This window comes from Carica papaya, chromosome 9 (genome assembly GCF_054855325.1).
Source record: "Carica papaya isolate Zhongbai chromosome 9, ASM5485532v1, whole genome shotgun sequence".
Lineage (NCBI taxonomy): Eukaryota > Viridiplantae > Streptophyta > Magnoliopsida > Brassicales > Caricaceae > Carica > Carica papaya.
Genome location: NC_142317.1, coordinates 8,931,584 through 8,946,440, shown reverse-complemented (window position 1 = coordinate 8,946,440; position 14,857 = coordinate 8,931,584). Strand labels below are relative to the sequence as shown.

The 14,857-nt window shown below is 35.3% G+C and overlaps 2 protein-coding genes across 2 annotated transcripts; both read left to right on the top strand.

The window, feature by feature from the left end:
- Positions 1 to 3,269: 3,269 nt before the first annotated feature.
- Positions 3,270 to 4,705, top strand: CXE20 (carboxyesterase 20). Its single transcript, XM_022053281.2, has one exon. It carries the CDS (start codon positions 3,562 to 3,564, stop codon positions 4,546 to 4,548), a length of 987 nt encoding a protein of 328 aa, XP_021908973.1. The 5' UTR covers positions 3,270 to 3,561; the 3' UTR covers positions 4,549 to 4,705.
- Positions 4,706 to 9,962: 5,257 nt separating this feature from the next.
- LOC148239787 (uncharacterized) lies at positions 9,963 to 12,679 on the top strand. The gene is made up of 7 exons (XM_088212054.1): positions 9,963 to 9,986; positions 10,169 to 10,342; positions 10,463 to 10,600; positions 10,929 to 11,142; positions 11,850 to 12,044; positions 12,129 to 12,319; positions 12,431 to 12,679. The coding sequence occupies exons 1-7, from the start codon at positions 9,963 to 9,965 to the stop codon at positions 12,677 to 12,679; spliced, it is 1,185 nt and encodes a 394-aa protein (XP_088068180.1).
- The last annotated feature ends 2,178 nt before the right edge of the window (positions 12,680 to 14,857 follow it).

The following is a 14,857-nucleotide window of genomic DNA, read 5'->3' as shown; positions in this document are numbered from 1 at the left end:
TTTGAAATAAATATAGTGGAAGATTGTGTATACCATAAGTTTAGTAGGAGTAAATATATGTTTTTAGTTTTATATGTCGATGAGGTACTGTTTGCCAGCAGTGATATAGGCTTACTGTACGAAACTAAGAGATTTTTGATAAAATAATTTGAGCTAAATTTTTTTTGAGATGCATATTTTTTATTAGGAATTCAGATACACCGTGATCACTCTCGATGTATTCTTGGATTATCACAAAAGAGCTATATCAAAAAAGTTCTTAAAAGATTTAGCATATAGGAATGTAAACTGGGTGACACCTCCGTGTCTAAAGGAGATAACTTTACTCTTATTCATTGCCCCGAGAATGACTCTGAGACCAATGAGATACAAACGATTCCTTATGCTTCAGTTATAGGGAGTCTTACATATGTAGAGCTTTGTACGCATCTGGATATTGCGTTCATTGTTAAGATTTTAGGGAGATATTTAAGCAATCTAGGTATGAATCATTGAAAAGTAGCCAAACGCATTATGTGGTATCTTCAAAGAATAAAAGACTATATGCTCACATACAAGAGATCAGATCAGTTGGAGATCATTGGTTATTCTCATTCTGATTTTGCCAGATGTCAAGACAGCAGGAAGTCCATATAAGACTATATCTACTTGCATGCTAGGGGAGTTATTTCCTAGAAGAGCGTTAAGCAAACCCTCATAGCATTTTTCACCATGGTAGAAGAGTTTATAGCATGTTATGAGGCGTCCAATCATGGAACATGGCTGTAAAATTTTATCACTGAGTTGTGCATTGTTGATGGTATAAAAATACCGTTAAAGTTATTTTGTGACAATAGATATATAGTTATGTATTTCAACAATAAAAAGAGTCCAACAAAATCAAAACATATACATATCAAGTTCCTAGTTCTTAAAGAGAGAGTTTAGAGTAAGTAGATATCAATAGAGCACATCAAAACGAACTTCATGGTTGCGGATCTACTCACAAAGGATTACCACCTAAAGTATTTCATGAGCACATTACTCATATGGGTGTAGTACTTTTTGATGATGTATAGTTTTAGTAGAAGTTTTGCACCATAGTTGTTTTTATGATACAGACATGTCATAAGTTTTGTATTTTGAATTTAGTTTATGGATTCTATAATTAATTTCAATTATAATATTTTTGTTTATATTTATATTTTATCTCTGAATTTTTTTGCAGTTGATCTCACTAGCTTAAGGTAGGACCAGTTGGAAGTAGACATGCTTAGATCACATAACATGTAATTTTCATGTTGTACATCCAACTTGATCCATGTCATCAGTTATACTGATTATATGACTATTGTTGGGTTTAACTACAACAGTTGTAGCAAAAACTACTTTGATCCTATGTCATTATGATCGATGGACAAGATTGTTTAATGATGCATTTAGGTATTGATAGAAACGTTCTGAATACTCTTTTAATTATTTAACACACATGTTAAGGTGTCACATAAAGACCACGTAAGAGATTGTTGAATTTTTTATCCATAAATAGGCTTAATGTGGGTCTTGGTATACTAACAGGCTATCAATTTATTGAGTCTGTTTAAAAGTGATCAATTACAATCAAACAACTATGAGCCTTAATGCATCGAGTTTAAGTATGAACTTGTAATATGTGCAGATATCATATTTATAATTTCTTATTTTACGATGGGTAAAATGAGAAATGATAAAAGTTAACAATATAAAAAGGCAGTTATAGTCCCCAAGTCATACGTAGGGTTATAAAAAGGCGGCATGCTTAGATCGCATAATATGTAAATTTCATGCTACACATCCATATTTGATCCATGTCGTTCGGTTATACTAATATACGTGACTATTACTGGATTTAACTACGACAGTTGTAGTAAAGACCGCTTTGATCCTATGCCATTATGATCGATGAACATGATTGTTTGATTATGCATTTAGGTATTGAGAGCAAAATTTTGAATATTCCTATAGTTATTTAATGCACATTTTAAGGTGTCACATAAAATCGAAATAGAAGATTGTTGAATTTGTTATGTATAAATGAGCTAAATATGGGTCTTGGTGTACGTAACAGACTATCAATTTATTGAGCTTGTTTAAAAGTGATCAATTACAGTTAAACAATTATGAGTCTTAATACATTGGATTTAAGTATGAACTTTTAATATGTGTATATATCATATTTGTATTTCTCATTTTATAATGGGTAAAATGAGAAATGATAAAAGTTAACGATATAAAAAAGTAGTTATGATCCCCAAGTCATATGTAGGGTTTTTATTATCCCATCAACAAAAGAAACAAGTTGATAGGCTACGTGTTAATTTGGAAGACTTATTGTACTATACGAAAAATTTTTCCGTCATGAATTTAGGTACACTTCCGTATTCATTATTTTTTATTCAGTATAAGATTTGTTTACAATTTTTAGATCTAGTTTGATTTAATTCTAACATAATATGCATAAAATAAAATATCATGAAGTTTTTTAAAAAAAATAGTTTAATTTCAGAAAGATATACAAAATTAGTAGTTTGCTTATTGAAATCAAATTTATTTATATTTATTTGTATTGGTTAAATATGCTTAAAGAAACAACATACAATATTCATTTTTATTATGCTTGGAATAATTATTGGATTTTCTTAACTAAAAGAATAAACAAAAAATTTGTTAACTAGTTTTTTAACAAATTTATATATTAACTAATGAAGTAATACACATACAGTAATAATAATATAATAAAAATAATTTTCAAAAATTTCTTAATTAAAAAAATAAACAAAAAAATTTGTCAAATAATTTTTGAACAAATTTATATATTGATTAATGAAATGATACACATACACTAACAATAACATAATAAAATTAATTTCTAAAAAATAACATATATGGAAGTACAATTTAATTTAAATATATATATTTTTTATAAATGAAGAAATATATTAACAATGCAGGTAAATATTAGTTAGTCAAACAAATTATTAAAATTATAGTTACAAAAGAGATAATAATAGAGAAAATAATATTTTGTATATTAAATAAGTTTTAAACCGAATCAGTAAATTTTTAATCCATTTAGAACCTAATACTCATAATCAAAAGGAAATATTATACTTACATAATTTCCATTTAGAACCTAAAAACTTAAACTCTAATTTTAACAAAGACTAGACAATTTTTATTATAATTTAAAATCCTAAAAAATCAAGTATTTGAAGAAATACATTTATATTAACGCAAAAAAATAAAAATAAAAATAAAAATTAATGGGTATTTAGTCACGTGTATTAAACAAATGAGAACTGCAGAAGCACAGCATTTTTGGGCAACTGCTTCTAGATATTTTCTAACCTAATGGGCCTTTAAATACCATCAACGTCTCGTTGGCCGGTTGAACTTGCCAGTCAAGCATCCTTTCATGAGTGTTATCTTCTTTAAAATAAAAGCCTAATTTTCGTTGTGGCATTTTGAAAATTGCCCAATTTTAATTTCTTCTACCTTTAAAAACAAGCTCAGGCTCCTTGCAGAAACCAGTGCTTCATCAAGATGTCAGATCAAACTCATCCATCCCCTCCCATCGTTGACCCATACCAGTACCTCCAGATCATCCCAAACCCAGATGGTACCATCACCCGCAACTTCAACTCCTTCCCAAAGATCCCTTCCGCACCGGATTTTACCCACACCGCCCCTGTTCTAACCAAGGATATTCCCATCAGCCCTTCAAACAACACCTGGTTCCGTCTTTACCTCCCCACCACCGCCCTGACTTCCTTCTCCTCCGACAACAAACTCCCTCTTATTGTCTACTTCCACGGCGGAGGTTTTGTCCTCTGCAGCGCAGAGCATTCCATCTTCGATGATTTCTGTGCCAACCTGGCCACTGATCTCCATTTAATCGTTGCATCCGTCGAGTACCGTCTGGCGCCGGAACACCGCCTCCCGGCAGCCTACGATGACGCCATGGAATCTCTGCACTGTATCAAAACAATCGAAGATGATTGGTTAAAGAGGTATGCGGATTTTTCCAAGTGTTTCATTATGGGTATTAGTGCAGGTGGTAACATAGCGTACCAAGTAGGACTACGAGCTGCCGACGCGGTCGATGATGTCAGTCCTATAAAAATCAGAGGGCTGATATTGCAGCAACCATTCTTCGGTGGGGTGGAGAGAACAGGATCAGAGCTTAGATTGATGAACGACCCGAGGTTGCCGCCGATCGTTTGCGATTTGATGTGGGATCTGTCGTTGCCCGTTGGCGTTGACCGTGATCATGAGTATAGCAATCCAAGAGCATCAACGGGGTTAGAGAATGTGAAGAAGCTGGGGTGGAGGGTGCTGGTGACGGGATGCGATGGGGACCCTCTTATCGACAGACAGATTGAGTTGGTGAAGATAATGAAGGAAAGAGGTGTTGAAGCAGTTGGCCATTTTAGCGTGGGAGATTATCATGGAGTGGAGGTGATGGAACCCAGCAAAGCTAAGAAATCGCATGCGGTAATAAAAGATTTCTTGTCTTCAGCTTCCATTTAATTCGGATTGAAAAGTACGCATTTGGTTAAGGAATAAGTGAACATTTGGTTCCGGTTTCAATTTTAAATTTAACGTGGGGAGAAAATGGCATGTACGCTTAAGTTAAATATTTTATCTAATTTATATTAGGTTAAGAAAAAATATTTAAAAAATAAAATTTGCTGGGTCTTGCCTCTTGGAGACTACATAAAGGCAATGTGAGTATAGATAACGTTCACATATTTCGAAAGTACCAAAAGAAAATATTAAGGAAAAAATAACGTTCGCGTATTTTTAAATATTTAAGAAATTTAATATTTATATCACGCTCAGTCGGAGAAGCAGCAAAAATATTGTTAACTAAGCCAGATAGAAAAGCATAAAATCCCACTATTGATGTACGTGATGGAGCCGAACAATCAGCCAAGTCTCATGAACAGGACCGCCCAGTCTACCTAAGCTCACCATCTGGCTGAAGGAACTTCAAACTTATTCTACACAATGTAACAAAAGAATTACTAATTATTTACACAGTATGTGTATATATGTGTGTATATATAAATATTTCAAAGAGACCATCCAACTATTAACCAAATGAATTCAAGATAAACAAAAAAAAGGAAGTAATTTATTTAATTAGTATTAAATTTTCTACTTGTATCAGTATAGTATAATTTTATTATTATATTAGTTGTAACATTTCTAGTCTAATTCTTCTTCAAAAAAGTTAGAAGACATTATAATTTTTGTAATTTCATTTTTGAGATAGACATCATTTATTTAAGATTTCTTAGATAGGATATGTAAGAAATCATGATGTTTAGTTTTTAGCCAAATTATTAATTTGGTTCATATACTATTTTAAAATATTTAAATTAGTTTCTATATTTTTTTTTTATATTCTAATCCCTATACTTTTAAATAATTTTTATTTTAATATCTAATGCTAAAAGTGCTAATGAAGGCACTACAAAAACCTAAGTTATACAGATGTCACATCTCGATTGGGTTCATCTATGTTATATATCATGTGTTTGATGACATGATATCAACTTAAATCGGTAGTGCAAGCCCTACTGATGTTCTGCATGGAGGTCATTCACATATTAATACTTCTATGTGAAGAGCTTCAGCACATGATGAACAACTTTTGGTGGGTGTAAAATCGAATAGACAAAGGAATTTTCCTTGGTTATCGTGGAAGTCGATGTGTAAGACTAAAGCTGAGGGAGGGATGGGTTTCCATCACCTGTAGGAATTTAACTTCGCCCTGTTTGGCAAATAGTGCTGGTGGATCTTTAGCAATCTAAACACCCTGATTTTACGAACTTACAAAGCTAGATATTTCCCTCAAGAGGATATGTTAACTGCTGAGTTGGGATTCAACCTCAATTTCACATGGAGGGGGCTATGTGCTGCTGGCATGCTGGAAATGGATTATAGGTATTGGTTAGCATATATGTAACACCCCGAACCTTTGCACTTTAATGTATGGTTAAACTTTATTTTAATTGAAAGTTAATTTTTTGGTATTTTAATGATTAACTTTTCCGCAATTTAAATTTTATCATATTATGTTTAAAAAATTAGTATTTTATTTGAATTTTATTTATTTTAATAATTATTTTAGTATTGTCAAGAAAATTAGGAAAAATAGAAGAAAAATCGAAAAAATGGGGAAAATCCCCAAAAGCCCACGGAAGTGACCGTGGGACTGCGCGTAGTCACCTCACATGGGGAAACCCACGTGTCAGCCGCACCAGTGCGCGCGCACAACGTGACAAGACATGCCTGCGTGCGCACAACCCGCAACATTGTTGCTTTGTGCATGCAGTTGCGAGCTGACAGTCGCACGCAGACGTGATAACCTACTGTTATGTCCCATCCAAGCATGGTATCCCATGCCATGCAGGTCTTACCACTAGCCATTCTCCCCTCAACCACTCGCCACATGTACTGTCAAATTTATGCCACATGGTGAACATTCATAGCCCTCTAAAATCTATTTAAAGCTCCCTTTCTTTTCATCATTTGCACACATGTCTACTTTTTCTTTCTTTTCCACCATTTTTCTTCTCGCATTATTAGACTTTTTAGAGAGAGAAAAGAGTGAAGGTTAGAGAGTGAAATAAGCAAGAAAGAAGGAGAAAAAATAGGAGTTTAGGGAGCTTGACCAAGGAATACTAATGGTCCTTCTTTTTCTTTCTTAAAGACTAATTCAACTTGGTTTCAGTAAGAGATTCTTTAAATTTTCTCTTATATTTTTTACTGCACTTTTTAGATAAATATATTTGGATATTGCTTGACTTGATGCATGAATTGCTATCTTTGTTGATTCTCAGTTTATTTGAATATGAAATGTGAGTTGATATGCATGAGGGTTATAAACTATGACTCTGAAACACATGTGGGATTTGCCCTTTACCTTACCTTTGATAATGACAAAAAGGGTTATTATAGGAACGTCGACTCTGAGGAATATCCCAATGGTCAAGTCTAGGTAATATAGGCCATGTGTCAGATACATTAATGGACCCCTATCGGGTTCTGGATATGTGATCATGAATATGGGCCTTGGGCTAGATATGTTATTAAACCCCACCTGGTTCGAAGCGTATAATTGATATGGATACTGAATAAACAAGTGAAAAGAATAAAAATTTGTTTGACTGTTATCTCTGAGGGCTTTCTTTTTCTCTTTACTCTATTATCTGAAAGGATTGGTGAACTACTCCCTATGAATGATGGCATTCCCTTTGATGAGAGTGGATTCATGATTGCACCTGTAGGAGCCACAGTGGCGAAGTACTGCTATGGTAATTAGATTATATCCGAAATGGATATAGAAACAGAATTGGCATTCCCTCTTATGAGGGTGGATTCGCGATGGTATATAGGGCCACAGTGACGACGTACGACCGTGGTCATTAGTTTATACCTATATGAAATAAAAATTGATTGTCATTCATAGTGGTAGTCGGGGATTGTTCCGCCCTCAACAGATATATGTTTTGAATGGTTTCGCGCGAAGATTGGTAAAAAACTTAAATAAAACATGGTCATGATACTTGGTATTCTAAGATGATTTTATATGATGGCTCTTCAGCTTATTATGAGACTATTAAATATTCTATTTATTTGGTTCCTATTAAATATCTTATATGTTCTGATATGCTTAATGTGACTTAATAAACATGCTTATAACATTTATTATTTTCCATCTCTACTTGGTTTTATAATTTGTTCACTAGATTTTCTAAAGAAATGCAAAATGGGTTTTCTAAATACTTAAATATATTCATCCTATGACAGTCCTCTGAGGTAAGAGATTAATATGGAAATGTTGTTCAGGCCAATTTTTTTTTAAATGTTAGATGTGTGGTTTAAATACTATTTCTCTTATTGAGTTTTATGGAACTCACTCCCTTCCATGCCCCTTCCCCCTAAATGATGTAGAAGTTGAGGAACTGCTCCCTGAGTTGCCCTTTGAAGCTTGTCTGGACCTATTCACGGATCTTTAGTAAATCTTTAGGACATAATTCGAGTGCAAAAGTTTAATTAGCACTATGATGTAGTTATTTTATAAGAACTTTATTTTGTATTTTGACACTTAGGTTTGTTAATTTTATGACTTGATGTAAATATTGAACCTAGAACACTTTGTAAGGAATTTCTATTTTTTGGTTTGATGATAAACTTATTATTAGTACTTGTAACTACTTTTAGTTGGCTCCTTTTTACTTTTTAAGCATTTGGGATGTTACAATTGGTATTATAGCAGGATCCTAGGAAAATTCTTTACACGTAGGTTTATTGTTTAGATTAAGAACAGCTTTAATGAAATTTTTAGAATGAGAAATAACATTTTATTTATAGTCATCCATTTGTTGTCTTTTTTTTGTAGGAATTAAATTACTCAAGGTAGACCTTTTATAGAAAGACCTAAGGTCCAAGATGCTCCAACCTGGGCTGAGTTTATCGAGCTATTCCGAGCCACTTAGGGACTGATCGTTGCTATAGGTCAAAACCAGCGCCAACTACCCCTTGCTCCCGACTTTCATTCAATAGACATATCCATTTCCTAGAACATCTATGAGTTTTGGAGACTAAAATCTTTTTTCTTTGATGGTAGACATGATCCTTTAGCTATAGAAACCTAGATTATATAGATAGAATAATTTTTCCCTATCATGTACCTGACCAAGGAACAGAAGGTTCCTTTAGTTATTTTTATGTTTACAAGTGAAACTGAGCATTGGTGGCGGCTCAAGAAGGATATTTTGTTGACACCCACCACCTGAGATATTTTTATGGATGTTTTTCTAGATAACTTATACCCAGCTTATGTTCAAGAGAAGAAGGATGAGAAATTCCTAGACCTCTATTAGGAAAATATCTTTGTCAACTAGTATGCTATTCGTTTTGCCCAGTTGTCCTATTTGCCCTTATGTTAATGGCCACTGAGAGTCGAAAGGCTCGAAACTTTTGAAGGGTCTAAGGGCTGACATTTTTGACTGTGTTGCCATTCCGAAGCCTAGCTCTTATGTTGAGCCCTTTGAGCATGCCCAACTGATTGAGGATCTCAATTTGGCTTGACATCAGTGCATTACCCACATCCGTGCCCAGCAACAACAGAAGAGAAAATTTTTTACCCTAGCCCTGGCCATATTGAGAAGGGGCCCCATGTTGAACCTACTTCTGCTTTACCGCCACCTTCTAGTAAACCCTTTCTGCCTACCTAGTCATGTAGACATTGTGGGAGAAACCATGGTGACTGATGCTGTCATCGCTTGAACAATGCATGTTATAAGTATAGCAGCACTCAACACTTTGTGAGGGATTGCCCTCAAAAGCCCTGTGATGTTGTGAGGCCTATCACACAAACAGTCTTTCATCTTGATGAGCCTGGTGTGAGAGCTACCCTAGCCATCATCCAGGGTACACTTTCTATTCATAATTCTACCATCCATGCCTTGATTGATACTGATGCCACTCATTCTTTTGTGTCTTATGAATTTATGAAGAATTTATGAATTAAACCATAACCCTTAGGAGAATTTATGAATTAAACCATATCCCTTAGGGCAAGTGTTAGAAGTAAAAACACCTCTAAAGTACGTTTAGAAGCACATGTATATAAAATTTGCTAAGTGAGTATTTGAGGTAGGGAGTCAACTGTAGATCTTATACTTTTAGACTTCTTAGGATTCAATATAATCTTAGGGATGGATTGGTTAGATAACTCTCAAGTGATTATTGACTGTGATAACAAAAGTGTAACTTTATACTTGCCCAAATAAAAACACTCTTAACGATCAAAATAAAACCTTGTTTTGTAAATTAATGTTTCTTGAAAACATTTTAAGACTATATAACAAGGAGGATGAATCCTGAACCATTAATTCATACGATCCCTATTGTTTGTGACTTTCTACATGTCTTTCCAAGAGAACTACCAGGTCTGCCACCCAAGAAAGAGAACGAGTTCACTATTGACCTAGTTCCGAGCACACAGCCCATCAATATTCTCACGCAATAAATGGATCGAGTGGAACTCCCAAAGTTGCATCACCAACTGATACTGCTACGTGAGAAGAAGTTCATCTGTCTTAGCTCCTCTCCTTGGGGTGCTTTAGTGTAGTTTGTGAAGGAGAAAGATGCAACCCTCTATATTTGCTTCGACTACAAAGAGCTCAACCAGGCCACTATCAAGAACAAGTACTCATTACCCTACATTAATGATCTATTTGATCAGCTTCATAGCGCATCAGTTTCCTCTAAGATTAATCTCAAGTTTGGATATCATCATGTGCGAGTCAGAGTCAAAGATATACTGAAAATGGTGTTTTGTTGTCAGTGTGGCCACTTTGAATTTCAGGTTATGCCCTTCGGTCTGACAAATGCCCTAATGATTTTCATGGGCCTCATGAACTAGATTTTTAGGCCTGTTCTGAATCAGAACATCATTATCCACCTTGATGACATCTTGATGTATTCGAAGGACTCTCAAGACCTTGTTGACCACTTCACTCATGTGTTGGAGATTTTTTATCAACACCGTCTCTACGCCATGGTAAGTGAGAGTCTCTTCTAGTCGAATCCTTCCTTGGCCATATGATTTTTGGCAAGAGAATTTCCATTAACCCAACCATGGTTAATGATGTTATTGGTTAGAACCAACCTATAAATACTGAGGAAATATGCCAATTCTTGAAATAAATGGGATATTATCAGTGATTCATCAGAGACTTTTCCTGTATTGCTGCTCCTTTGGCGAATCTTGTCAAGAAGGATTCTATTTTAATTTGGACCCCAAGTGTGATGAAAATCTTATCGAGCTCAGGCATCAACTCGCCATTGCTCTAGTGTTGGTTTTCTGCAACGATACTGAACGCTTTTAGGTTTTTTGTGATGCATCTCATACTAGTATGGGATGTGTGCTCATGCGAAAAGGTCAGGTAGTGGCTTATGATTTTAGGCAGCTAAAGCCGTATAAGCGTGACTACCCCATACACAACCTCGAGCTTGCCATCATTGTCTTTGCTTTAAAGATATGGTACTGCTCTCTGTACGGACAAACTTTTAAGATCCATACTAATCATGAGCGTCTAAAGTGTTTGTTTTCCTAGGAGGAGTCAAGCATGAGACAGAAGTGTTGGATTGATCTCTTGAGGGATCACAACTGCACGATTCTGTGCCAGCCTAATAGGGGTATTATAGTCGATAATGCCCTTATTCAAAAAGAAAAGGTCATTTTAAAACAGTTGATTGTTTCTAACTAGAGAATGCTCGAGACAATCAAAGGACTCTGGTTGAGTTTCCACGATAACGGTACCTACCTTGCCCATATTCGAATCCAGCCTATTCTCCACATTAGGCTTTGGGAGGCCCGACTAATGGATTCAAAAATTATGGAGCACATGAACTAATTTATCCTTGATGGATACGGTGAGGGTGATTTTAAGATGATCAACGAGGGGTATGTTGATTCTACAACTGGATTTTGGTACCTAGTAGCCCTAAGTTTTAATCAAATGTTATAAACGATGCAGGCACATCCAAATTATCCATCCACCATGATTGTATCCAAATGTATCGTGATCTGATGCACCAGTATTGGTTGCCTAGTATAAAAATGGACATCATCAAGTATGTCTTCCAGTTTCCTACGTGCTAGAGAGTCAAGGCCAAACATAAAAGACTTAGTGGTCTTTTATAAAATATCCCCATCTCTATATGGAAATGGGAGCACGTGACCATAGATTTCGTCGCAAATTTACAAAGGACCTGTATAAACTGAGATACCTTTTGGGACATTATAGACTGGTTAATCAAGTCTGCCCACTTTCTTGTAACCAATACCACTGACTCAAGTAGTAAGCTAGCCCAACTATTTGTTAAGGAGATTGTCCGTCTTTATGGTGTTCCTACTTCTGTGGTTTCAGACAAAGATCCTTATTTCACCTCCCATTTTTTGAATAGTTGCCAAGAAGCTCTTGGCTCCAGCCTGTACCTCAGTACTACTTGTCATTCCCAAACTGATGGGCAATCTGAGTGAGTCATTCAGACGCTAAAGGACATGTTATATATCTGTGTATTAGATTTTGGTGGCAGTTGGGACCAGCATCTCCCCCTCTGCGAGTTTGTCTACAACAACTGTTATGACTCCAGTATTGGTACGACTCTATTTGAAGCTCTTTATGGTAGGTTTTTTCGAGCCCCAACTAGTTGGACTGAGGTTGGGAACAAGTGTCACCCCATAGTGGAGTATGACAAGAGAATTGTTGACAAGGTTGTTGTCATTTAGTGGCACCTCATCACTACTTAAAGTCAATAGAATAGCTACACCGACATTTGAAGAAAACCTTTAGAATACACCATTGATGATTATGTTTTCCTGAAGGTATTTTCTTTCAAATCACAAACACAATTCGAAAAGAGAGGAAAGCTGAATACTCACTTTGTCAGACCTTTCGAGATCATGAAGTGCATAGGCCCCGCTGCGTATCGTCTTGCATTGCCCCTAGAATATGGCGCATTGCATGATATTTTCTATGTTTCCATGCTCAAGAGATATCTCCCTGACTCTTCTCATGTTATTCCATGCCCTAACTCTCTTATATGCTCAGACATGGCGTATTCCATGCCTTAACTCGAATCTATGTACTTTAATGTATGGTTAAACTTTATTTTAATCAGAATTTAATTTCTCAGTATTTTAATTATTAACTTTTTTGCATTTTAAATTTTATCATATTCTATTTTAAAATTATTATTTTATTTGAATTGAATTTGTTTTAATAATCACTTTAGTATTTTCAAGAAAATTAGGAAAAATAGAAGAAAAAGAAAGAAAGAAGAAAAATTGAAAAAAAAAGGAAAATCCCCAAAAGCCTACAGAAGCGACCGCGACGCTGCGCGTGGTTACCTAACACAGGAAACCCACGTGTCAACCACACCAATGCACACACAGCGCAACACAACATGCCTGTGCGCGCGCAACACGCAACATGGCATGCTGGCAGTTGCACGAGGGCGTGATAACCCACTGTCACATCCCATCCGAGCATGTAGCCCCATGTCGTATGGGTCCCACTGTCGACCATTCTCCCCTCAACCACTCACCACATGTACAGTCGAATTTTTACCATGTGGCAAGCATCCGTAGCCCTCCAAAATCTATTTAAAGCCCCTCTTCTTCTCCTCATTTGCACATACATCCACTTCTTCTCTCTTTTCTACCATTTTCATTCTCACATTATTGAAGTTTCTAGAGAGAGAAAAGAGTGAAGGTTAGAAAGAGAAAGAAGCAAGAAAGAAGGAGAAAAAGTATGAGTTTAAGGAGCCTGACCAACGAATACTAGTGGTCTTTTTTTCTTTCATAAAGACTTATTCGACTCAGTTTCGCTAAGAGCTTTTTTAGTATTTTCTCTTATAGTTCTAGGTGCACTTTCTAGATAAAGTATATTGGGATATTGCTTGACTTGATGCATGAATTGTTATGTTTATTGCTATTCGATTTATTTGAATATGAAATGTGAGCTGATATGCATGAGGGTTACAAAATATGATTCTAAAACGCATGTAGGATTGAACCTTCACATTACCTTTCGTAATGGCAAAGAAAGTTATTCTAGGAACCCCGGCTCTGATAAATATCCCAATGGGCAAGTCTGGGTAATATGAGCCATGTATCGGATATGTTAATAGACCCCCACCAGGTTCCAGCTATGTGATCATGAATGTGGGCCTTGAGCCAGATCTGTCATTGAACCCCACCAAGTTCGGAACGTATGATTGATATGGATATTGAATAAACAAGTGAAAAGAATAAAAATATGTTTGATTGTTTTCTATAAGGGATTTGTGTCTCTCTCTACTCTATTATCTGAAAGGATTAGTGAACTATTCCCTATGAATGATGGTGTTCCCTCTAACGAGAGTGGATTCACAATTACATATGTAAGAGCCATAATGGTGACGTACTACCGAGGTAATTAGATTATATCTAAAATGGATATAGAAATGGAATTGGCATTTCCTCTTATGAGAGTGGATTTGTGATGGTCTATAGGGCCACAATAGCAACGTACGGTTGTGGTCATTAATTTTTACCGATATGAAATAGAAATTGATTATCATTCACAGTGGTAGTTGGAGATCATTCTACTCTCAGTATATATATGTTTTAAATGGCTTCGCGTGAAGGTCGGTAAAAGACTTCAATAAAATACGGCCATATACTTAGTTGGTATTAGGATGATTTTGTATGATGGTTCTTTTGCTTATTCTGAGACTATTGAATATTTTCTTTATTTGGTTCCTGTTAAATACGCCTGATGTGACTTAATACACCTGCTTATAACATTGGCTATTTGCCCGCTCTGCTTGGGTTTATAATATGTTCACTAGATTTTTTTAGAAAGACAAAAGGATTTTTCTAAATACTTAAATATGTTCATCCTATGACAATCATCGGAGGTAAGAGGTTTATATGGAAATTCTATTTAGGTTAATTACGTTTTAAATCTTAGCAGTATGGTTTAAATATTGTTTCATTTATTGAGTTTCATTGAACTCACCCCCTTCTACGGTCCCTTAAATGATGTGGAAGTTGAGGAACTGCTCCCCGAGTTACCCTTTGAAGCTTGTCTGAACTCGTTTAAGGATCCTTAGTAAATCTTTAGGATATAATTCGAGTGCAATAGTTTAATCCACACTCTGATGTAGTTATTTTGTAAGAATTGTATTTTATATTTTGATACCTAGGTTTACCTATTTATGGCTTGATGTAAATATTAAATTTAGAGCACTTTATAGGGAATTTATA